This window comes from Phaethon lepturus, unplaced genomic scaffold, assembly GCF_000687285.1.
Source record: "Phaethon lepturus isolate BGI_N335 unplaced genomic scaffold, ASM68728v1 scaffold9938, whole genome shotgun sequence".
Classification (NCBI taxonomy): domain Eukaryota; kingdom Metazoa; phylum Chordata; class Aves; order Phaethontiformes; family Phaethontidae; genus Phaethon; species Phaethon lepturus.
In genome coordinates this window covers 51,402-77,734 of record NW_010558273.1, presented here as the reverse complement: position 1 = coordinate 77,734, position 26,333 = coordinate 51,402, and the positions used below count along the sequence as shown (strand labels likewise).

Here is a 26,333-nt window from a genome sequence, read left to right as displayed (position 1 = left end):
AAGGAGTGGGAATGAAATGTTGCCTAGAAAATTAGACGGCCATTGGCAAACGATGTATCTAGCAAGCTGCAGGCTGCTGGCAGCCTGACGCTTGGCACTAACTGGGCAGAACTGCGAACAAAGCAATGAAGAATTATTAAAGGATTTTCTGACGTTACATTTTTTAACAAAACCCTTCCCTCATTCCCTTTAACTGCCCTTGACAATTGTTTTGCACAGATGGAGTCCAGCTAAGCTACAGATACAACTAAATTATTATTGTGTGTAATGAATAAATATGTGTCACAAGAGATACCTGTAGACACCGAAAATTAACCTTTTGTCTGAGCTTCCGAAATATATGAGAGCTTCATTTCTACTGACAGATCACATACTTAACAAAAATACCTATAAATATTTTTTTAAAAAAGTGTAATTCAGGCATGGGCTAACCTTGGTGCTAACATAAATCCTGTTTAAAACCATATACAACAGTGATTACCATCTACTCTTTTGAAATGCTAGAAAAATTTCCTTTTGTAATCGAAACACTGAAATTCCATTTAGATTACATATATGACATATAGTATATATCTGCCAACACATGTAGGTATAATGCCGTGCTAAAACAGTTCTGGGATGCTGGGTGGTCCTTTGGGTCAGAAAAAAGCAATTTTACTTTTCAGCAACAGAGAGAAATACTTCTAAACCCGAGTAATAGTTCTACTGAGTTTGTTTCGATTCCTGGATTGAGCAAAATTAACCGAAAAAGTATGAGTTTACTTCTTCAGGTATTATTAATATATGCTACTGACATAAAGCATATTTTAGCGACCATAACCGAAAGGCAAAAGTTTGCAACGCAGTGCAGGAGAACGAGGGTGCACTGCATTGAAGTACTGAAGGGAAGGTTAGCTTTCTTCTTCAATTACATATTAAAAATGGACAGTCAGAAGCCACTGATAAATCACATCATCATCATCAGGTTGGAAGGGACCCATAAGGATCATCAAGTCCACCTCCCTGCTCCTCGCAGGACTACCTAAAACTACCTAAGGACTACCTAAAACTTCTTGGGAGGGAAGGACTCTAGTTCCTTGTAATCATGGGAGAATTGTGTGATTTGAGCTTCCTCTGTCCACTGAATGGAGAAAATAATTACCTCGGGAAAACAACATATGCCATCTAGTTAAGAAAGGTTTGATTTAAATAAGCAAGCTCAAGACTTAAAACGAAAGTGCTTTTGAACTTGTAATTAAGGAACATGCAATTAAATTCTAAAATGTGTGGTCACAAGATGTTGTTACAGAAGTATGGATGACTATTCTTGCATCCATGAAAAGCCATCAGGGTTAATATGAAGAAAGATGAAGACATGAACTCTGCCTCAGAAAGTCTCTAAACCACAGCCTTCTGGAAAGAGAGAAGGCATCGTGGAACGCTGATCTAGATTTCCTGGCTTCTGTATTGGACACTGTAAACAGGCTGCTGGCAGAGCAAAACAGACCTTCGTTCTATTCTGCTACGTCCACTTTGGGTTCACAATAAAACCGTGTTCGCTTTGATTTTTTTAAAAGTATGGAAATTAAAGGAATAGCTTATTTGAAATGTTCACGCAAGTTTTAGATTGCAATTTCATTTAAATTCCTATTAAAAGCTTTTTAAGAGAAAAGAAATGGTAATCAATTTACTATTTTTCAGAGTTCTATTATGGAGGTAGAGGTGGACAGTGGGCTTTTTTCTTACCAAATAAATGTATTTCATTCTACAGCAACACTGCCGAGAAGGTAAAGCAACAAAATTTAGCATTTTATCTACTATTGGTATACTGAATTGAGTGGGATAAAAAAAAAAGTTAAAGCAACAGCTCAAACAAAGAAACACGTATCAGAGACTTTGGAAAAAAATATTTACATGTCAGTTAATAATACAATAAACAAACAGGACTTTGAATACCTTCCAAATAAAGTAGTATTGCAAGTCAGCCCTTCTTTTTTTTTTTTCTGAAGAGTACTACTGATTTGTGAAATTCCTAAAACAATGAAGGATTCAAACCATTGTGAAATCCTAACTTAATTTTATGACTTCAGGTACCAAAAGCAAGAAAAGCAAGAACTATTTTTGCATTGGAATTTACATTGTTTATGTGTATGTACACACATATGCCAACAGTTCTATATTTAAAATGTTGACAAGAATTATTCAAACTGGAGAAGCTCAAATGGTACTGTAATAATATTCTCAAACATATGGAAGATGATTGTTACAGAAAACATTTTTTTTTATGGAAACGACTTTGACGGCTTAATAGGTCGATATGGAAACTCAGTATAGAGCTGGGTATTTGAAACGAGTTTTGAGCAAAGGATGCTTCATGATGACTGATTCTGGCTTAGGACCGATGCAAGAGAGCCACATTGCGATAGCAAAGTCAGCAGGGACGTGAATTGCCAAGTGCTCTATCTCTCAAGTGAGAAAGGAGTGCTGTGAGGGTATTCTCCGTCAAGACACACAGCTTTGGCATCTGGCTACCACTTCAACTCCTGAAGAGGTCTACAGCACACTACATGCTCTTCTCCCGCTGGAAGGACATTATTAACTGATATGAAAAAGGACATTTTCTCCTTTAGACACTTCTGTATTATTGCAGGAGATATTAAATTGTCCTACAAATATATGTTTTCACAACAAATATTTGTCATTTGATAGAATTTCTTTAGCCCATAGACAAGGAACTCAGTTCAGCTCCTTACTTTGCCAAAGGGAAGCTAGAGGACCAAGAAATAAAGGCACCTCTTTTTTTCCAAAGTATGCCAATATGTGTTATATTGGAGACACAGAAGCACCACCTATTTCTGTCATTTCACTTGTCTTTGGGTAAGACTTCAGAAATACCCTAAAATCACGGAGAATATTTGAGCTCCGATGGAGAATACCTGAAACTCTGCCAAGGACATTCAAAACAATGTGTGAACTATTAGCAGTATTTTCTAAAGACACCTGCTCGATTTGACTTGGAAAGTATGCTTGAAAACAAGTACTGCAGGTAAATGTGAAAAGAACAGTGCCTGTTATTTGTTTCTCCTCTCTCCACATCATTTTAATAAATTAAATATAAGCATGCCCAGCCACAATGCAGCAAAGACTGCATTTTAGCCTTAAGGCAAGTAATGAAGTTTTATTAAGCATTAAATGACAAGTTTCTTAAAATAGTTTCCACAATACCTGAAAGGCATCCTGATGTTCATTCTTTCTGCGTATTTGCACAACGTCTCCCATGGACAGTGAATTTTAACAAACATGATATCACTGTTTGTAACAGCTGGCTGTAAAGAGCAGTAACAAATAAATACATATTAATAATTCAAACCTCTATGGCATCCAGCTCTCTAAAAGCATTCTTCTTCAGGGTCAAATTCTGCTTTTAGCCCTGAAGTGGCCATGCAAGTCTGAAAACACTCTAAGTGCTCTGAGCTAGACAAAGGAAAATTAATAACTTTTTTCTCTCCCAAGCCCTATAACATGAATAAACTAGTAACTGTCAAAAGGAATCTCTAGGGCAGATCTTTGCTCATAAACACAGCAGAAGTAGAGATAGGCTTTATGCAGCATTTTTTGACATGGAATAGATGAATTAATTTTAAATCCCCTCAAATCATCTTAGATGAGCAGTCCGAACACCATCCTGTGTGTCTCCCATTTAAGGAGAATAACGCTCAGCTGCTAGAGACGCAAGAACAGCGGAGAGAAGGCTGCCGGTCCCACTCTGCCCAAATGGTACCTCCAGGGAACGGTTAAGCAATTGCGGTATCTGCTACAAACTCATAAGCGTGATCTCTGTATGAACTGAGATTTTTTTGTAAAATTACCAGGAATATTCTACACAAATGTTCTTCATCGCTAATTTATTTGTACACAAAACAAGAGTTTCAGCATTACAGGTTCCTATACTTTTCTTATGAACACTTCAGTTCCACACCCTTCTCCCAGATGTATTTGCTTGAGTTTTTACAAGTAAATATTTTGATAGTGTTGAGTCTGATTAAAGCCTCCCAAAAACTTGAGTAATGCAAGGTTTGGCAAGTAAAGGTAAAAGAAAATTTAGTTAAAGGGTGAATAAAATTTAAAATATCCGCAATTCTACCTACCGGTTCCATGAAGTCATATCACAGTTCAGTAATACTACTTCTAGGGTTTTATTTTTCTCAAAAGATGTGGATAAAACAATACTACTGGGAGACAATTTTAAACACATGATATCTAGTATTATGATCTTGCAAACCCATATTTTTTTCCTCAAGTGTCAATACTTCTGAATTGACACCAGCTGAGATTGTTCCGATTTCAATAAATATCCCCAAATCAGGTATTTTTACTACTAGACTCCAAACAATTTTTAAAAGCCTTAAAACCAAATTTTAAACCACTGTCACATCGGTTATTTATGAATATTCGACATGCTACATTGTCAGCTAGAACTTGCAAGGATTTCAAATAGTTAAAAGCTCATTGCTTTAACACAGAACACGTAAGGTAATTCTATCAGTTGAAGAGTATAAATGAGGATGAAAGACACATGACATATAGGAGCTTATTTCAGGAGAGTCTAAATATATGACTGTTTTATAAGTAATTCATGAAACAGCAAAAATCCAAGGCTGTTTTCTTGGCTTTGTTTTCCTTGTTATATTAATAGTGTCATTACTGGGACGGATTAATTTTACAATAACCACCTTAACCCCTTGAAATACAGCAGGACATTTAGTATCAGGCATTCTGCTGGCAGACACAGAGGTTATATATCAGAGCAACAGCGTTAAGTTACTGAAGCTCCTTCTGTTCTGCAAGCTTAAGGAGCTGGAAGTTTTCCATCTATACTGGACTACACGTGTGCGGAGTGTCCATACATGTATGTGTACATGCACGCATCCCCAAAACATGTTAAAGACACCATATCAAACAATTGTTATTATTAATTTAACAGCATTAAGCAAATGGAGGAAACAGCCTGACCAGAAAGGCTTGTAAGACTGTCAGGAACTTTTATCAACTCAGTAAAGTATGACAGTACCATAAAGGGGTTTTTATGCCACATAAGCTGTAAGACTCACCTCTCGCTCTAACATCAACCCTTCTGCTCTCAAATTCTTCTCAAACGTGCTTCTTTTTTCTACCTGCGGACTTGACTTTTTGTAGACCAAGATGTAATCAATGCGTTTTTTGCCGTCTTTGAAGAAGAGGCCCGATGATGCCATGGCATCAGTCTGAAGAAGATGAAAAACACCCCAAGCACGGCATACGTCACTATGAAGAGGCTCGTGATGAATTGCATGTAACACAGCACTTCCTAACGTGTGGCAATGTCCACGTAGCGCAGGATGAATACGTGAAGGAGTCATCACAACAACAGGCAGTTCATATGCATCAGTTACTGATGACTTCAAATTCAACAGAACAAAATAAAATAGCACCACAAAAACCATATTCTAGCTATTTCTTTCAGCTGTACAAAACCCTTAAAATTATTGTACGGTGCATATCAACATGAACTTCTGTTAATCCTTACGTTCCAGCAGGAATTTAAAAAAATTAAAGGCAAGTAAATTAAACCAAGTTTCCCAACTTTGTACCTAGGCAAATTTTATAGAACAAACATACTTGTATTTTCTCCAAGAGAGAAATAAATCAAAAAAGTTAAAAAAATAAATGCTGTTGATTAGAATGTTTTCCTGGGTATTCTAGTTGAAACGCTTTTTCAATACCGTGTTACCAGTGTTTAAATCTTGCCTAGTTCCTTCCCACCATGCTTGCAAACACCAGGGATTCTCTGACCTCGATATGGAAAACCCTCCTTTACATGCTGCTGCTGAAAGCTATTTTTGCATTCTGTGTTTTGCATGATTCAGAATAGACAGCGACTGTATCAACTGGTGTCAGACTACGAAGACATTGAAATCTGAGAAGGTAAACTGAGAAACTATCATCATCTTCTGGAGAATGCAGCACTCATTTTAACACAAACTGTCCAGAACAGGTATGTTAGTTTTACGAAAGATACACTGCACCCGTATATATAGGACCAGAGGTCTATGAATGCTGCACCCTTTGGCCAATAGGATGCTCGTCTCAGAAATTCATCCTATTTGGATTATTTGACACAAAATTTATAATACTCAGAGTTACATGCCATAGTTCCACTCTCTACTGATAAACAGAACCAACTGCATGATAACAGCAGCAAAAATACTGGATACCAGCTCACTTGTTTCTGCTCCCACATACTTCACTGCCGACTTTCTACGTATTTAGTGCTTCTGACAACCCCTCCGGCTGCAAAAGCTGAAGTTTTCTACCAAGATTCTTCCTCTTCTCTGCTTTTTTTCCTCCCAAAGCAAAAAGCAAGGAACAGTCATTCTCAGACCACCTAGTGTTACAAAGGAATGCATCATCACACATCTGGGAACATTATTTATGTACATTAAGATTCAACTGAAGTACAACTAACCTTATTTTTCCCCTCAGCAGCTGGCGATGGTATCAATTGTCTTTTCCAGATAACACTTATCAAAACTAACCATAGGAGCATTCTGTTACCTGCCGCAAGGTACACACCTGCTTACATATTTTATTAATAAGTCTGTAAACACAAAATGGGTGCTAGAAATCTCAACTTTGTCCCACCTGGCTAGAGTCATGCTGTCACTTTCATACTCTGCTTCAGGTGCAACCATAGCAGAGGTGAATTCAAATCCCTCCAGGTCAAGCCAAAACTAACCTGACTCTTCTACTACCTGGGCAAAGGTCTTAATTTCTAAGCGTAAAAGGTAGTCTCCCTCTCTTTCCTTTTTCAATCGGCATTTTTCTTCTTCAGAATTTTCTATTTGCTTCATGTGCAACTTGCTGTGCGATGTGTAACTACCTGACGCCTACGGGGTGCGGCGCAGAGGCCAGGTACTGGGGCTTTCGCTGTACGAGTACCGGTTGATCGCTGCCGCATTTGCCGCCTCCTGTACGTCCAAGGCCATCGCTGCCTTTCCTCCATCGCAAAATAACAGACAATGTAGAATTTAGAAACCTCTGAATACCTGCCCTGAGCCTAACTGAGGGGCAATGCTGATTTAAGACAGGGAAAGAAACAGGCCAAATCACAGAAAATGTAACGTGAACTAAAATAACCAACACGTCATAGGGTGTGATTAACCTGAATTTAAGAATCCATCAAGAGTCAATTATACCGATCACCTACATGCAAAAAAAAAAAAAAAATCTAAAAACTAAAAAACCCCAAACAAACCCAAACTACTTAATCTAGACGAAAGATGAATAAAAGCAGAGAAGAAAAGATGGCCAGTGCAACCAAGAGAAACAATATGGAAACTGGAAATTAATGAGGAGAAACGGACAGACATAGGAAGAAAAATTTTCCAATCCTAAATTATTTTGGAAGTTTGTTGAGAACAGGAAGTATCTTTTCCTTTTGCTTGGCTTTTGACTTCAGATCTTCCTCTTTTATTCCCATGAGAAATTAAGTGTAATATAACAGAACCAATAAGGAAAATAATTTATCAATATATTGATGAACATTTGTTGAAGAATGGCGTACCCTATACTCTATTAATTTATTTTTTATACATTCTTCTATTCATCTCAAGATATTCAGATAAATAGTATATTAATTCCAAATTAAGTCAAGACTGTCAACCAAGATTATTAGTGCACTGAATACAGGGTCACCCTTTCTAACAATTCTCAATGGGGATAGTAGTAAAAACACAAATTTTTATTTTTTTAAATGTCGTAGATGTAATAATCTAAAGATACAATATGCAGAGGTTTGAAGATAAGGTAGTAGATGAGAGATTTAAAAATACAAGTTTGAACATGCAAGTTTTTGAATACCCAGCCTTTTTTCAGGTTCAAGACACAAGCAAGGAACCCCCTCTTCAACAATGAAGAATTCCAGAACAAGTATTTCACAAAAGCAGATGAGGACTAGCTTTTGTGGTCCACAAAGCAGGCGAAGATCATACATAAAAAGCCTGGCCAAAATTCCCCCACAGGGAACTTCTCTTACACAGTTTCTGCTCACGCAACTTCTGCACAGGCATTACGCAAATTAAACCTACCTTTTGTGAATATACATCTCTCTCTCTTCAGATTATTATTTCTGAGCCTTTCTTTCCTCGTTTCTAAGATACCTGCTTTTCTTCATTCTTGGAAAAAACGTGTTTTCTTTCTCAAATTAACAACAGTATGCAAATATGCCCTCAGATTCATCGGCACCAAATGGAATTGTTTGGGGGCAACGTTCAATAAATAATGACCTGTGCTGATAGCAGCGAGAAATTTTCCATCTGTTCCATCGCAGACCACTTTCAGAGGCGTACTGCCACAGGCTGAGGTGTGCAACACTGCAGCCACCTACCGCATCCGCGCAGTGAACCCAACCTACTCTCTACCGATTTCAGGACTGATTCACTTTAAGGCTACTTGCACTTTGCTCGTTTTCACTGTTGTCCACCTACATTAGCAGGAATACCCGTGCCAGTAAAAATACTTATCTGTTGATTTAGGCGTTTTTTTCAGTTGATCTGAAGGAGTTCCTTAACGTCTAAGCAGAACAGGGAGCAGTAATTTCAATTAAACGTATGAGTCAAGGTATACTGGCCATATCTACTCAGTACAAGGGGCATTCAGGCAAAAGCACATTTATTATTTATCTGCTGGTTTGGACCAATAAATCTCTGATTCATTCTTTCACTTTTTTTCCTCAACACAGTTGAAGAGAAAAGCATCAGGTGAAATATTTTGTGCAAAGCCCTTACTCTATTCTTTTTAAGATTCTCTGTTTCACCTGAAAAATGTGTACAGAAAGGACTGATCACTGCTTGTTTTTCTCTCTAATCCTCTTCATCCCCTTTACTCTCTTAGTTTTCCAGATTTTCTAAACCTGATCAGCTTTTCTACATTTACACAAATATAAAAGCTTACTGAAAATTGATTTGAGAAATCCCTTTTAGAGTATTGCTGTATAGTTCAGCTTGCAAACACAATGTTTTTACTTCACCCTGTTCTTACCAAATCTTTAAATACAAGAACTTTAAATCTTAACTATTTGTGTACTGAGGCCGTAAAGGGCTTCCTCACTCAACAGTAAACTTGTTCATAATGCAGAATCATAATACACTGCTTTGCATCAGAGTAAAATATTACCTGAGGCTTTGCCACTACGTATCTGTTGCCGTTCCTTGGTTTTCTTTATTATTTGTCGTCATTGATGATTCATAGCTTGTGATTATTGTAACAAATAACATGACACACTGCTTTGAAGTCTGAAACAGTGTAAAATTCAAAATACTGACAATATCATTCAACTGAAGTTTACAGTTTACACAAGAGAAAACAAGTTAACAATTTAGCCTAGAAAAAGAAGCTATTGCTCAAGCAATAAAAGTGAAACAAACGTACAATGCAAGTACTTAGCAAAGTTATAAAATAAAAAGAGTTTACATTCCTGTTCAAATTTGATGTAAGAATTTCCTCGGATTTAGCCAACATAGAGAGATTTTTCAAGAAACAATTTTTCAGACACTAATTAATAAGCAACGCCCTCTCCACAAAGTGGGAACAGCTGTTTTACAGGCTCTTTTTCTCCTCAATTAATTTAAATAACACAATTTGCAAAAATTGTAACTATTTCAACTCCACTGATTCAGTTTACTGCTCTGCTCTGTAAAGTAAACTTTTTCCAATTTTTCACCCCATACACAGAAACAGATATGTAGAAGAGTGAGTTGGAACCATTCCCAAAACAATAAGCAAATTTTAGATTCACGTAAGAGTAAATGTCCAGTAGGCTTCAGGCTTGGTGCATTTTATTAATAGCAAAACCACCAGCAGATTTTGAACCTTACTGACAATTAGTGAAAAACAGACTGTAAATAATACATCAGTATACTTCCTTTTTTTTTTCCACTTTATACCAGTGAAAAGTTTAAGTTAATGAATAGTATGTACTACCTCGGTAAATTCAGCTGCTAACTAAAACCAAACGTAGGCACAGCGTATCTGTTGTAACCACTCACGTCAACTTTACTTCACCATTGACACGCCTCAACGAGGCTAACATAACAGCAAATGTTTAAAGGCTGACAAAATCTCTATAGGCGTATTTACTTTTATAAATTTTAAATTATTATTTATTTGCTTGTGGACGTGTGATTTACAGACTACACTGCTCTCAGATGCAGGCGTGACAATGAGGTATCCAAGTACAGCGAGAACGCCTGGCGAGGCTGTGGATGCTCCCTCTCTTCCTTGCTTACAATTCTCAGTCCTCTGGTTCACACGGGGGTGGTGCTCCAAAATGCTTCCTCTCTATCCCTTTCCAAAGCTCATCTACTCCATACTGCAGCTGTATCTGCTACATGCAATCGCATTTCCATAAATACCTCACCGAACTTTGTTACGCTGAGCCTAACAGCCACAAAATCCTGCTACTTCTGAAATCAATACGCAAATTCCCATTGACTTGTCCAAATATTTTAACCTTAAGTTGTGCAATGGCAAAACCTCAAGTACATTCAAACAACTAGGAAAGGGTCTCTCTAATTTGCTCATACGTGAAAGCTACAAGAAGCAGCCTGCCTAGGAGAAGTTCAACTTTCCTCCATGTGGGTAGTGTAATTTGGATATAAATTTGTAAAATCATGTAAAGGAAAGTAAATATACCAACAGATTAGTATCTGTGATCCAACCGATAGCTGTATGCACACAGCTGGGCCACAGGATTCTTCTTTTACAATTTGGATGCCAAATGTACTAAATTTCTCTCCAAAATCTTTTTATTTCAAGGTGATGATGTTTACAACAAAATTCATTTCCTGCCTACGACAGCTTGTGAATTCTGACAGCCAAATGTGTTAGAGAAAAATAATTTTGATAAACTCTGACCAATAATGAAGCAATATACTAAAGAGAGAGTCTTACTCAAGTGTCTTGGGTTTTTTCCCAGGGAAATTATAAGAGAAAGGAAGGGAAGAAACCACCAGTAGAAAGTGATGCTACTACTGGAAATGGTAGCACCAAGTAGTAGCACCACCACGCCAATAGCAGTTTTAGAGGCAAAGATGTGGGGAGAAGTTGTAGAACCAGAAAACATTTGAGGAGGAACAAAAGACAAGTAAACAGATTTGGAATATATTTGCTTCCTCATGGAAACAGTAACATGTTCATTGACCTACTGCTGACACACAAAACTTTTCTAAACACCACCATAAACTTTACTGGCACCGAGTCTTACAGCCCAAACAGCACTATATAGTATGTCCCACAATATATAAACTAACTTCGTAGACTTGCAAGGAAAATCAGCTTGAAATGGAGGAGTAAGATGGGGAGAACGAACCTTACAACGCAAAACACGCTGGTTGTCAGAGGTGGGGCAAGGAAATGCAGTTTTCTCTACTCTTCGTGTCTTAATTTTTAAGAGATATTTTACAGATAATAACGGATGAGTTCAGGGCTATTAAGTCATCTATAAGACAGAAGCAGCCATGGAAACAATTTGAGGAATGAGGGCAGGAATTTTGACAGAGGTAAAGTCTGATATTCTTGAAAATATCAGAAATATATCGTGAAATATATGTCGTGAAATTCTTGGGCATGGTAGCTACCTAAAACTGAAAAATCTACATGAATAGCTTTCCTGTTCTAACTCCAAGTAGAATGGTTATTTCTTATAAAAGAAAACTTTCTACCAGTATAATTTATTATTGTTCTTAGAACTTCATAAGTTGTTACTAAGTAGAGCAATTACTGGCTGATTCATGAAAACCACCTCATTTATTTTGATTACTAATTCTCCCTAACGCTGTTACCATGGACTTTGCATTATCAGTAATATTCACACTGAAGGATGCCACCATCTCGGTGGTTAGTGTTTACATTAAGAGCATATGACTCAGCTCTTACCTTGAAGTATTTCCTGCAGATAAATACATTTCTGATGATACTAACTGCAATGGGCTTATTTCCATGAAGAAAAGTGAGATTCTTAATTAATACTTGCTTTGTTACAGGATGTTTAAAAATCAAACCTGGCACCCCACAAGGCTACCAAATTCTTAAGTTACACGGAATTAGCTGTGAAAATATTTTAAAATGTTTTAGGTTATAGCAATGCATTGAAAGAAAACAGTATTAGACTCATTTTTTACGTTTTACAGATCATGCTCTGATTAAGAATACTCTAAGGTGTGCTTTACGGGAAATTTTCTAAGCACAGGACTAAGTTATAACTAAGTTATCTTTTTGTGTTTGAATGGCTTTGAAATGGATAAGAAAGTAAGAGATTTACTATATTAATCCTTTCAGTTATTTAATTCCAAAAATATCGATTGACTGATTTTAAGTGGGGTTTTTTTGGTTTTATTTTTTTCTTTTTCCAAATAACTAGGAGCATAATAACCTAGGAAAGAAAATTTGGGACATATTTGCATATGCAAAGATATCCAAACTACGCTGGGCATCAGAGACAACATGGCCTGGTTAACACGACAGGCTGCCGTAATTACCCAGGCTAATATATTTCTGTGTATACTACACCGAACTGTGCAGAACCTGCCTCTTTTCTGAACAGACAGGAAGACTTCCAGAAATATCTGACCTTCCCAATAACACTGCAGTTTAACTTTTTAGGAATCAACCAAAGAATTAGTAATTATTTTAGTTTCTTCACAGAGTTTCCATTTTTGTTCTATTCAGACTTACAGAGCAAGCATGAACAATACATTTGTATATAATATGAAAAACACATTTTGCTACAGGAATGCAGTAGATTTAGATGATCTTAAGCAAAATTTTGAAAGGAAGTCTGTTCAATGTTACTGTATGAGAAAGCAGCAGTGGAGGATGTTTGAAGTCAGGAGGAGGCTTCCCTTTTTTAAACCTAGCCACTTCTATCTGCTCTTGAAGTGTAATAAGGAAGGCCTTAATAAGCAGCATGCTGTCACGACCACTGAAAATTTTTCTTTACATGTTTATTTCTTAAAATTTCTGTCTTTCCGATAAAATTCCTTACTACTTTCCCTGCATTTCCCAAAATATTTTCTGAGCTTTTTTTTTTTTTTTTTTTTTAACAAAAGCTCACAGAGAATGAGAGCCATTCACTAAAAGCATAAACATTAAGTTAACTTCTGTTGCACTTTATCATGTCTTCTATTCTGGGATAATGATTTTATCTGTTATCATTAATTTTAAACTTTATTTACTTTTGTGTTATTAGGCTGCATTAGTGGGCTACTCCTTATCTATCAGGCTCCTTTTGCTATTTTCCTTTTCTGTACACTGTTGTCAGCTGACAACATCTTGTTCTTATTTTACACTAAAACATCTCTATTGCCAAACCTTCTCTTTCAACATGCATGCCTGACTTCCACTGAACACGGGAGCAGGATTAGGAGTGAAACAATGTAAGTGAAACCAGTGAAAAATTGACAGGATTAGAACACAGAGCACAAATCTGTGCAACTCTGAAAGTCATGGACGTAAACAGGAAAGAATGAAAACAGAAAATAATTCCTGCAAAAGTGTGTAAAATAAAATATTAAGATTGAAGAACGTTTTTATTCTGCAGATATTATATTTAATTTTTTCCATTTTTCAAAACCACCTACATGAGTTTCTGAATGCAAAATATTTGTTTTGCAGGAAAGAGAGAATAGATACGTTCAGAATCGCAAAGAATACAATGAAATGACTACAAAAATGTATTTTGGCTTTTCATGGGTAGATTTACCCTTTAATAATCACTGTAATAAACTACACTGAACATTCTGAGTTTTGCTCAACTTATGAATTTTCAGCAGTATGTCCAGCTGATTAGAAATTAGATACAAACTCTGTATGTTTGGCTAATTGCTTATTTAAGATCTTATTTAAAATTCCTAAGAAGTTACGTAACGCTTCCATAGACTGAAAGAGAAATTGTTTCACGTCCTATCCAGCACAAAGCTAGTCTAGACATGCAGTATTATAGTGGATATCAGTGGATACCAGAAAAAGGCAGTAAACTAGGCTACTGTGTAGGCAGCATTTCTTTATAGCTCCTGAACCCATAGCGATAATATGTGTACTTTGTCCTAAAAATCCTTTCCTTACCTTGCCAGATACAAAATACATTACCTCAATAAAAAATTCATCAGATCAAAGACAGTAAAAGTAATGCAGTGCCTGAAAGGAAACAGAAGTGTAATTTCTCAAATATTCCTATCTCGGCTTTATACACATGATACTAATTGGTACAGAAAAGAGTTCACTGCTAGTGGCTTCGCTGCTTCTCTGTAGCCTCTGTGGCCTCCCATTGAAGTGAAGAAGTCTGTTTAGCCTGCTTTCCTTTCTTAGTGAAACTAGAACATGCCAAATATCAACTTTCCACTCAGGGACTTCTCATTTCCTACATAACCCTTGCAATGGCAGATACTACTCGTTTCGTGCTTTGCTCAGCAGCAACCTGTTGGCATCATTCCTCTGTGTGAGATCCCTTGGCAGAATCACATACATGAAATCATAGTTTCTACACAATCTCAACAGCAGTTGGTGATGAAAAGACGGCAGAGATGGATAATGAAGACAGCTTTTTAATGGGTCTGAACGACTCTCAGTTTTCAGTGTGAAATCTACGGGTTCTGAAATTATACCAACCTACACCAAAGGAGATTATGAGTTATAAATCATAATCAAGGAAATGAGAGAAGCAGACGACTATCAAGATGAATGTTGGCATCCAGATGCTATATCAAAATTATCCAATGTTTCTAAAGTTTTACAACTGCAGCAATACAAATCAGATTTATCAGCAGTGACGCATCATGTATGTCATCTGAAACACAAAACTATTCCTGAAAAAAATTGCGTATCAGTTTTCATTGTGTCAGGAAGACAAGTTTGTTATTGCTGAAGTATTCAAGTAGCTCATCATTGAGACAGATAATAGCACCAAGCATTAATTGCAAATAACTGCTTTAGCAATTTTTCCCTGAGTCTCTCAGGTGTAAAACAACCCTTCCAAAGCAAGCCTAAATTAGAATCATTAACAAGCAGAGAAGAATACGCTTTTACCCTTGTACGCTCTGCCAACACGGCGTTTCTCATTTTCATTCTCTGGTCAGACTGAGGAGATTCTTTTAACATGATAGATCAGTTTATTTTCCAAAGAGTACTTACCAGCTGTAAAGCTGTAGAGCAGTCTTCTGTGCTTTCAACAGCCTCAAAAAGAATGAGAAACCTCCTCTTGCTAGTTTTATATGCATTTTGGGAAGAATTTTCCCTTAGACATCTTCCACTAATTGCCACGAAGACTGGTACAATAATCCAAAGGCAAAATAGTAACCTTCTCTTCTGATATGAGACTGATCTAAATCCTCTCTGCCTTTTTGCTGTGAAGGCAGGCAAACAGTAAACAGGAGGAGAATCCTGCTTGGTTGCCTCATTTGCAAAAACAGAATAAAAGCAGGAGGAAGTTTCCAAAGCAATTGCTGTGATAAAAGGAGTTGTCAAAGCTAAAAGCCAGATGTGGCTTCAGAAGGCTGTGTTTAAACTCTGAAGCACTTTGTTTAGTAGGTCAGGACATACAAAGATTGAGACATAAAAAAATGCATGTCTGTTTAAACTTAATACAAATACAAGACTCCTCTTTAAACTTTGAAAGAAATTTAGCTTACTGGCTGCCTATAATAGCTGAATGCAGGGCTTGGAGAAAACATGGCTAGTGGTCATTTTATACTTTACACGAAAATACAAAAAATACTTTGCTTTAGCACAATGAAATGCATGTTACTAGTTAGGCATCATCTGTTACTAAATTTTTTTGGTAGCAGTCTTATCTGTTATTAAAAATATTTTGTTCTCTATAACATAGTCTAAATTCTGCAGATTCTGCATTATTTTTTCTGCCTTTTAGGCCACATTTGATATAAAAGGTTTTGTCTAGCTAATCAACAAAATCAAACAAGGACTTCTATTATTATTTCCGGCTTAATTCAGCTAGCCTTGCAGAAACAGATAAAAAAATCTGTGAGCACAAGAAGTTCTCATTGCAATGGTTTAGATTAAAACAGGACCCTCCTCTGTCATTACCAAAGTTTCATTTTCATGTCAGATTTCCGATCTGTAAGTACGATCACCTGTAAACCTATCTAAACATTACTAGATAACTATTATTATAAGAGGATTTTTCTAAAGCATCCCATGAAATTAAGTCTCAGAGATCATGTCAACCTGCTGCCTGTGTTTCAGAATCCTGTAGTAATGATGATCAGCGTGACTGAGAGAACAAGTATTACAATAGTTACTTGACTCTGGTGAAAGGTGCATTCAATGCTCAAATCGCAAAGACCAAATGGCTTACTGAAAAGTATACTGTACATAAAGCATAGAACCTTAAAGCAATTTAAGTGTTTCTAAATTCGTAGCAGCACGGGATTATTCATGCTTTTATACACCAAAAATCAGAGAATTGATGGTAAAAACCGTTTGGGAGAATACACAACTTAAAGTGCGTAAGAAGAAAGTAATTCATAACTTCTTCAGGTTAGGTCGTTCGTCATACATTTACAAGCAATTATGCTTAATGGAAACAAGAATTAAGGGTCTCCCAGTCCAGAGTAAGAACAAAAAAAATACATGTTTTGAACTGAAAATCAGTTGTAATTCTTTGGCACTATAGCGGATGAACTGCTATAGAAAACGCATTGAGATGAATACTGTGATTAGGTAATTACTAAGCAAGATAACAAGGCAGTTTTACCTGGTGAGACGGCTTTCCCAGTGCTTTGGTTGAGGTTCCTAAATATACTCCTACACTCTCCTATAGATAAGTGAATTTTATCTGTCATTCAGTGTGTCTAGCTTTCATTCGGATTTTACCTAGGAGAATCGTACACTTCAGACCACTCTCGACTGATCATTTGCTACATGAACTTGGTTCTTCTAAACGCTCCTAATTTCTTGAGGCCTCCCAGCTGACATGAATTTCACTCCATGCTGGGATTCCTGTGTCCTCAATTCTGTGCAATATAAATTTTTTGCAAGAAGGCTACTGCTCTTAGATGCGTCGATACAAATCGTTAACAATCCCTGATTCAATAAAATTTTGGTTGATTTCGATACAGAGAATTCCACTCACTGATTCTGTAGGTCAAAGTATAATATGGAAGCCATTTAAATTTCTTACCCGAGTTGTCTATTTATTTAGGCTTTAACTTTTCCCTTAAAAACAATCTTTTAAGAATATTTAAGCACATTCTGACAATTTATACAATTTAATAAAGTTCTGTGTCCATTACCTTTAAAGATGATTTAGTCCGAGGTTCTGTCTTCTGTCTGGTAAGCTTGTTTTGAATAAGCAATGACTGATCTGTACGAGCATCGTAATTTCCATGTTCTGAATCATCTGTGTATGTGTCTTTGTCCTTCCCTACGTCTGAAGGGAAAACAGAAGCAAACACTTGGGCTCATTTTAGGTTATAGTGGGGAGAAACTAACAGTATTGTTACAGCCACAGTTGAATATTCCTTGTAAGTATCCACTTTTCAATAACTTATATTCTATCCTTTCCTCTAAAAGTTTTTTACTTGAAATGTTATCATGTTTGTCTTAAACTCGAATTGACTTCTATTTTTAGTAGAAAGCCTACAGACAATTTCTCCTGTTACCATTCAAATAAAAAAAGCCCACAACATTCTTCACAATAGTTAAGAAAACCCACAAAAGAGTATAAAGCAGATATTTAAATGCTTTTGTGTTTGATTCACAATTGTCAAGACTCAAAATGTGTTATCAAATAGGCAGGTGCATCCTGGAGACCAGAGTAACATCTCCTGTTTTAAATTTAAATAAGCAACTGAAATGCCCGATTCCCCTACACACAAGCTGTTCATCATTACACGTAGTATTTGAAAATTTGTGTATCGCAGTGACCACTTGGGAACACATTTTAAGAGGTGTATCTCACGGTGGCAGAAGAAAGTGTTTTCCTTTTCATTGGATTTGTTTTTAATTGTTCAACAAAAGTTTTTGTAAAAGGTCAGTTGAGTACCCTAAGATAGCTGCAAGTGACTGAGGGCCATCCTCAAAGCCTACTAAGATCCACTTTCATAAATCAAATTTTCTCCTGCATCATCACTGCAGGCAAGTTAGAAGGACTGAAGTCTCTGAGTCACTCTACATCCTCTATCAGAAGGGAGACTTTTTTCCAGACATTTAATTCCCTTGCACATTCTCCAACAAAAAATCATGGCAGTGCTTACCCAGCACATATACCCAGCAGGAGTAAAATGAGGGGTAATGCCTGTACAATGTTGCACCGTGTAAGTTTCAATGAACGCTGGAAAATGGATAGTCTTGAAAAAATAATTTAAATATTAAAAAAATGAAATAATTTTTCCCACACAATTATATCTTGGACAAATTGGAAATAGAAACATTTTCAGACTAAAAAGTTACCCACAAATCCTGAGCCAAGTTCTCATCTTAGCTTTCACATCAACATGGGAAAAGTCAGGGGGACTGGGAACCACATTTAGCCCAGTAATTCTAAATAGAAGCCAAGAAACAAGTCATGGTTGCTGTGGGAACAACAACCTTGAATTTCCTGAATTTTATATTCATAAAAGCTCATCTGCAACAATGAAGTATTTTTCATTAAGATGTTCAGTAAAATTCTCCACGGTAAGTAGTATAGAAAAAAAATAACCTCAATTATCTCATGTAGCCTAGACATTTCTGAAATGGAATATTAAACTGGAACATTTACCAAGAGCTGTTTTTTCTGCAATTTAGCTGCTTACATAATGATTACACAAAACGAGCCCTCAGTAGTTTCTGATACTGATATTAACCTCAGTAAATCTGTGAAGGGATTTCTTAATGTATGAAATAGCGTGTTTGTCAGAACACCAAACTCAGAGGTTTTATTTATTTTAAACAATGTTTTAACCTAATATACAGATTACTTTTCGTAACATAGTGACTGTAGTAAAAAGACTGCAAAGAAGGTTTCAGGTAGTAGGTACACAAAGTAGGAAACAGGATACATAAGCAACTTTGCAGATTTGACTCATGCCCAGGTATGATGAGCTCTTAGCTTTACTAAAGATCAAGGTCTTGTAATAGAAGCCAGTAAAATGAAAAGAAGAGACAGGCCTGTGAAACCTAAACTTTTGCATCTAGATAGGCCATTTCAGCTGAAAGACTCTACTTACATTAAAAAGTCTATTTTTAAATTTTAAATTTTTAGAGGATTACACATTATGAATACACCCAATGCTCAAAAAACCCTTTGCAAAAGTACATAATGTATTTTTTAAACAATTTAAAGTTATGAAATAAGTCTTCTCTTAGTGGTCAACATACTTTTACATGTTAAACATTTTTACGTTTTCAAAGACACAAGCTTTTAAGTTGCAGCATGTATTTTCTGTAAAACAAAAAAAATTAACTTCCATTTAGAAATACCTGCTATCTTGTCTGAAATGTAGTCAAAAAAGGTTTTAGCAACAAAAAAATCCATAAAAATAAAGAAATTTAAAATTAAAAAGGTACATTTCTTACATAAAATTTAAGGATACTTGATATTGTACCTTTCAGCAGTCGATGGCTTATTTTATGCACCTAAAGCACTGTCCTACAAAGTAATGGTATCAGTATCGTAAAAAGGGGAACAATTAAGATTAAACCATAGCATTTAATATTGCACTTGCATAGGCATTTGTTACACCTGTCTGAAAAAATGTCAGACATAGCATACGATCCATATTTTCAAAGTATATTCAAAAGCGTGCATTTTTCTTAACATTCGTGTAGTTTTAGACATTAATGCCAACAAAGCACCTAGAGTAGGCTTTGTAGGTACTTTGAATAGACTAGTAGTCCCATTTACCTCTCCTGCAGCATATACTAAACCAAAATTTTTAATTTTAAATAATTACACTCAAAGAAAAAGTTCAACAGATTGCATCAAATTTCTAGAACAGAACAGATTAGAATGAACAACTGCAATGTGGGTATGTTTTGGGAGGCACATTTGTTTCCACATTTTGTTAAGTTGAACTTCTTGCAAATTTCTTTTGATTAGTTTTAATATTTTGAAAGAATAGAGAATGAAAGATGTTGGTTTTAGAAACAGATCTTGAGAGAGGATGAAAGAAATTAAACTTTGCTACTAATAGCATTAACTATGTTTTTGCATTTTTCTATCACTAGGTGCTTTTTCTGTAATAAGGTATCCAACATTTAGATTAAAAGAGAAAGTCTCTCTTTTGCAGTTTTCCCACCCACCAAGCCAAAATCACATTCCCTCAAATACAACCTTGCACGACCTCAACTGATCATTCCTAGTGTCACCAACGCTAGGGTCACCAGTGATTAAGTCGTTCTTCAATTACTGCAGTTTTTAAACTCCCATGACACTTTTATATAATGTTTGTCTACACAGTAACACTATTTTCTGCCATCATTTCCTCTACAGTCTCTTATTACTTGCATTTGCATTTTAACTGCCATTTGCGAGTGCCACAAGCCAAACCAAGCCAAACCCTGAATGTCACGGCTGGAGTTGTACTGCCTAAGGATATTTTTAATGGAACATACCCCAAAAGCAGTGACATGGACTAACGGCCTGTTTGACTTGAATTGTAAGTATCCATCTTTAAATTCAAACCTGGAGTCTTTATTTGGTTGCAGCCCCACAAAACGCCGTGAGAAAAGCTTGGCTGCCTCAAGCGCTTTCCCTCGGCACTGTGGGAACTGCACTGCACTGTTTACTGCATTTTTTATTTCCCCTCATGCCTTCCCCGGCCTACGACAACGTCGAGAACAAGTGCCAGCTCTCGTCGTTCTTGGATGGGCTCTAATGCCAACCACCACAACTGGCCTGCTTGACTGGGAGGGCGAGGGTGGAGGCAAGAAGCCGTAGGAGGAACAAACACCCAAATCCAGTTCACTTTGCTCCAGAAGCTCAGGCTTTTACACCAATTAACAGAAAGATGGCTCCTTAACAGACCCCAGACCACTGCCTGCCTCCCCAAGCCCATGTTCCCTCCTCCACTGGTAATAATGCCATGCCTGTGCTTTGCTGGGACCATCTGAAAGACGTGAGCCAGGAATGGCCCATTCATATCTACCAGTGGACTTTCAAGTGCTTGCAATTTTTATTTTATTCATTTTTTAAATTTTTCCTCTTTTCAGAGACAAAAAACGTTGATCGGCTTCTCAGCTGTGTAGGTCTATCAGTAAAATACTGCTCTACAATGGCCAATAATCAGCGTTTATGTGTTGAAATGTATCAGCTGAGCAGATATGGTGTGTCAGCTTTCAGTTCATCTGCTCTTACGCTCCAGTAAGGTACTAGAGTGAATAGGAATTTCCAGAAATGCCTAAAACCTTTTAGTCAATGTAAAAAAAGGTTGTCAAAAAGTGTAGTACTTGTTTATGAAACATTTCCATTTTTCCATTTCTCTTTTACTGCAGGCTGAAATTAAAAAAACCCAAAACAAAATTATTTCTGTCCCGTTGGGGAGTCTCTTGGCTAAAAGCAGCTCTCCTACTCTAACGTTAAAGTAAATGGCAGATCTAGAGTTATCTGAAAAACTTTGAAACACTGCAAAAACCTTAAGAGATGCAAAGGAAAAAGAAAGAGGGATACAAAGCAAGCATGATCGGTGTAAAAAAAGAACAAAGTCTGCTGCAGTGGGAGGACTGCAAATGGGAGAATGGGACTCGTGTATGCTCATGTGCATGTCCTCACAGTGACAAGGACATCTAAAGGACATCTGCCTTCATTCTTAACCCTTCTCCTTCCTGTTTTTGAGCTCCTGGTAGGATTATTTTTTTTTTTCCAGGGCTTTTCAGGTGAAATATCATTGCTAATGCAAACAGAATGTGCGTGACCCTTTACACAACCTCTTTATGTGAGTTTTCAGAGCACCTACTAAAAGTAGGAGAAAGATTTAAATATTAATCCTACAAAATCTTACAGTTATAAAAGACTGTGTGCCTGCAGAACTGAGAAAACAACTATACAAGGTAACTATAATGCATCTTTAAGCAATCGGTACAGCCAATAACAATATCTTGCTGATGTATCTCACTTATGTTAATTAGAACTTGTGTGGAAGTTGAGACCCTTTTGAACTGCTGTCACATAAAAAATTTTATTTAAAAAAATCATTGAAGTTATACATACAATTTGCAATCCCCAAGTGACCTGTTACAGAGAGGAAAATTAATATGTTGTTATGACTTCAAGTCAGGAAAAGGAAAGTTTCTATATTAAACTGTTTAGCTTTCCCTAACACTGCAAAACTAAGATAGAAGAAAAAAGGCTGAATTTTAAATAAAGATGAGGACATTAAATCAGAGAAAAGGGTGACAGTTCGTAACTCTAGAGGTGGAGACCAAATTATATTTATTTCAATGAAGTCAATGGGAATTTCACTACTCAATTCAGTAAGTCAAGGACTTTTTTTTTAATTAGGTACAGACTTAAATTTAATAAGGTGTATACTTACAACTGTTAGCATACCTGAACATATAACTAAGTAATGTGTACTGTCAGCTTGGATCCACACTCAAGTATGAAGTGGTCTTAAACAGATTCAAGCATTAACCAAGTGGATAACAGATCTCTTCATCCTAGGAGCTCCTTTGTTTTGCTATCTTGTAATACAGAGCCACGATGAGTAATTCCAGCCTTCACACATCACAAAAACCTACCTACGCTTCCTGACGTGTAGTTTGGCCATGCTTGATGCCCGACGGTAAGATTTGCCCTAAGGGCACTTACGGCATCAAATATCGGAGAGACTTTCATTTCTGGGAGTCTTTTACCTAACGATGCAGAAGCATTTGGTTTAGAAATTGATTTCGAGGTCCACTTCATTTTTGGGCCTTCTTAACTGCTTGGCCACCTTTCTTTCTATCATACTTCTCTGAAGGGCCAAGAGTGCATTTTAATTTTATGACAGTTAGAGGATAAAAAGCACTTGTCCCAATTTCTCTGTAGCATGCAATCCACCAGTATGTTTTAGATAACTGTAGTGTAGGATAGCAGATGTTTCTCAGTTGAAATGTGGCAGAGTTATGGAAAGGAAAATTAATAAAAAATTATTCCTAAATATTTTTTATATTATAATAAAATAGTAAAAAAATTTCTGCCTCACAAACTTTGATAGGATGACTTTTGACTCAATCCTTTGAGCCTTTACCCATTTAGAGATAGGCCTTGTAGAGCTTTAGGAAGAATGAGAGTATCGGTCAAGAAATTAATCCCCTTTTGCCCTAATTTTAGTCCTAGACACAACAAATAACCTGGAGAAGGACACCACTAGACACCTGGATAAGCCACATTGTGATGGATGTAGGTCATCTTATTGTATTCTGCTGTGTGCCTGGAATACTATCGCGTATGCGTAACACCGAATGTTTGTCAGCTACCTGTGTACGTATTTACAGATCAAAAACTACCAGAACAGACAAGCGCAGGCTTTTCTTAACGTACAATTTCTCATTAGCTTTCAGACAGCGGTAACCATGACACAGAATATTTCTCATTTTTCAAAAGGGAGTCAGGCAGGTATTATTGCTGGTGGGAGGAGTTACGACGGCGTACAGAATTGGTTCAGGCAGATTAACTGCCTAAAGCACTTCAATATTTTGAACTTCAATATTAAGCTTTCCAAAGACTAATCCTTATTACATTTCAGCGAGCACTATGCGCGTAACGGATCACATGGCTTCGTCATCCACGCTGCCAGCAATCCAGGCATGAATCAGCTCTCGTATGGGAGCTGGACAAGTCTCTCACACACCAGGTATAGGAAAAACTGTCCTAATGCAGCTTTCAGCCACCTCACACCACAGTCAGAATAGATGTGACGGCCCGTACCTATGCAGGCATTGCCTAAGGACCACAAGCTTCTGAAAAAATTTTTCTAAAAGTCACAATGAAAACTCCACATTTCTGTTGAAGCAGAAACGGAACCCAGTTTTCTTGAGACATACCCTCCATCATCTTCTAGTCCCTCCTTTCACATAAACATTGTATTTATTGCACGGGTTATTCTGTCCATTTCTGTTTATCACAACATCACTTGATCAAAATTCACTTACAAGCACTTCTGTAATTGAGCACCAAAATTTTTTTATCATGCAGTTATTAGGTTACTTTGTTGGATTGGTAACTTTGGTTCAGGTCTTCATTTCCCAGTGCACTGCATTGTAGCATGGCACAGAAATAAGGGGGTTTCCCATATATAATCTTTATAGCAACTGAATTCAGGATGCATTCTGAGTACAACATATCCATTATAGCAAAATCATGAACTATGTCATTCATGATCAAGTTCCTATCTAGGAATTATTTCATGTCATGCTAAGGAAGATGAGTTACTATGCATAAATCCCTCATAATTAACCTAATTCAGAAAAAGGCAGAATTGAAAAAAGAATAAATTAGTTACTGTTGTTTATTTGCTATGGAGTGTTGGTTTAATTTGCTGAATAACTTAAAATGAGATACTTGTATCTAAAGCCTGAATGCAAATTTCTATTGATTATATTATCCATTACTCATTTTATTACATCTAATTTGAAATGAAGTATTTCAGCCTAACAGTGGCAGGCAGATCCTCTGATGATCCTCCACTATTTCTGATGGTAGGATCTGCAGAAAGATACTTCTATGTTTACTAGTGTTAGAATGAGCAAACCGGATTTTTAAGTTAACAGGCAGACTATCAGATTCACAAGTCTTTCTCCTAGTCTAACTGGATTTCCAATGTGGCCTAATCCCTCAAAATCTTGATGCCTTAGCTATGTGTGTGATCAACGGGATTTTTAAAAGCATTAATCTGTATTATAGTAGGAAATACCTCTTGTAAATCTGGCTCACAGTGTTTGAAAGTGAACATAAAAAAAGGAACCTGGCAACACTAATGATAGGAACTTTAACAACTGAAGGGGACCTAGCAAATGGGAAAACATGTCACCTATCAGCCCAAATACTGCCTCTGTCATTCGATTCCTTTTGCTAAACCCAAAGGATGTTTTGAGAAAAGTTCAGGCCATTCAGTGGAATATTATTGACCGGCTTTGTGAGCCTTTGCACCTTACACGGTTCTTTTTCACCTGTACCATGCATTAGAAGAGTGTTTTTATCGGTTATGGCAAGAAAAAAGAAGTTATCCTTCTTAGAAAAAGGGAATTACTACTGATAAGAAGAAAAACCAAATTCTCCTGCAAATCACGTACATTTCCTTCAGCTTAACACATCCTCGGAGTACTTCATTTTCGGTTCAAAAATAAAGAACTGCTAAATTCTCTTAAACTCAGTCTAAAGCACACTCAAAACTCCAAAAAGGCACGTAGTAACCACCTCCTATAATTTTAACAGAGATTACTGACAAGATTTTTCAACTGTTCCTGAAGGTAAAATTGTAGTGCAAATAACCTTCACGGCATTTGTTTCCATTCAGGTTTCTTTTAGAAAAGATGGCCAGCCAAATTTGTGATGGTGCAAAGATTCATTCCCTTTATGCATACGATGGCCTTACAGGAAAAAGAGTTATTTTAATAATTTACCAATTACTGTTTCTTTACACATGCACGTGCACACCGACATACCCCTGCACCAGTGCAGCAGCTCCTGGATAAACTAACTCATTAGTTAACCTTCATGTGGCTGCAATTCTGTTCTGTTTCTAGAATTTAAAAAAAAGTCCTAGAGGAAAACAAATTTTCATTAATGTGACTTTCTGTATGTAGTTCCTATGTAGCTACTAGGAACTAACTACAACCACATACTATGTGGTTCATTTCATGAGTAAAAATCTTAAACAAAGCTACAGTGGAACTGGAGGGATTAACTTTCTTCCGTGAATCAGGAACTTTGATCTTAGTTTTATATTTTGTGAACTCAAATCATAAGAAGTGGCAAAGGACACAAACTAGAACTTTATACTCTTCTATAACATAAGTGTATCGGAAAAGAAAATGCGTTTTCAAGTAATTATAAGCAATAATATGATTTTGCTCTGGACTGAACACCAAATTCTACAAGCATGGTTTGAGAAATGCAAGGCATAACGTTTTAAGTGATGTCCAGATGCAAGCAACAGGTGCTTTCCACCTAGGTAAGATCTGAAAATCCTGATCATAACCTTCACTGGGTGGGAATTTCCATGAAGCTTTGGCTAAGCACTGCGTATTCCAGCATGTCTGAAACCTCATAGTTCATGTCATATGTTACAGAATCTCAAGGCCTATTACTTTGCTTGAATTCACTGATTCCTCTAACT

At 36.7% G+C, this 26,333-nt stretch overlaps 1 protein-coding gene across 1 annotated transcript in view; it reads right to left on the bottom strand.

Moving 5' to 3' along the window:
- ANO3 (anoctamin 3) overlaps positions 1-26,333 on the bottom strand; it is a gene marked incomplete at its 3' end in the record, with an annotated part of 97,723 nt that overhangs the window by 50,668 nt on the left and 20,722 nt on the right. Inside the window, exons 5-8 of the mRNA XM_010293004.1 lie at positions 17,325-17,461; positions 13,975-13,977; positions 5,091-5,243; positions 3,205-3,305 (exon numbers count right to left, since the gene is read on the bottom strand). Coding sequence (XP_010291306.1) covers positions 3,205-3,305; positions 5,091-5,243; positions 13,975-13,977; positions 17,325-17,461 — 394 coding nt within the window. The remainder of the gene's footprint in view (positions 1-3,204; positions 3,306-5,090; positions 5,244-13,974; positions 13,978-17,324; positions 17,462-26,333) is intronic.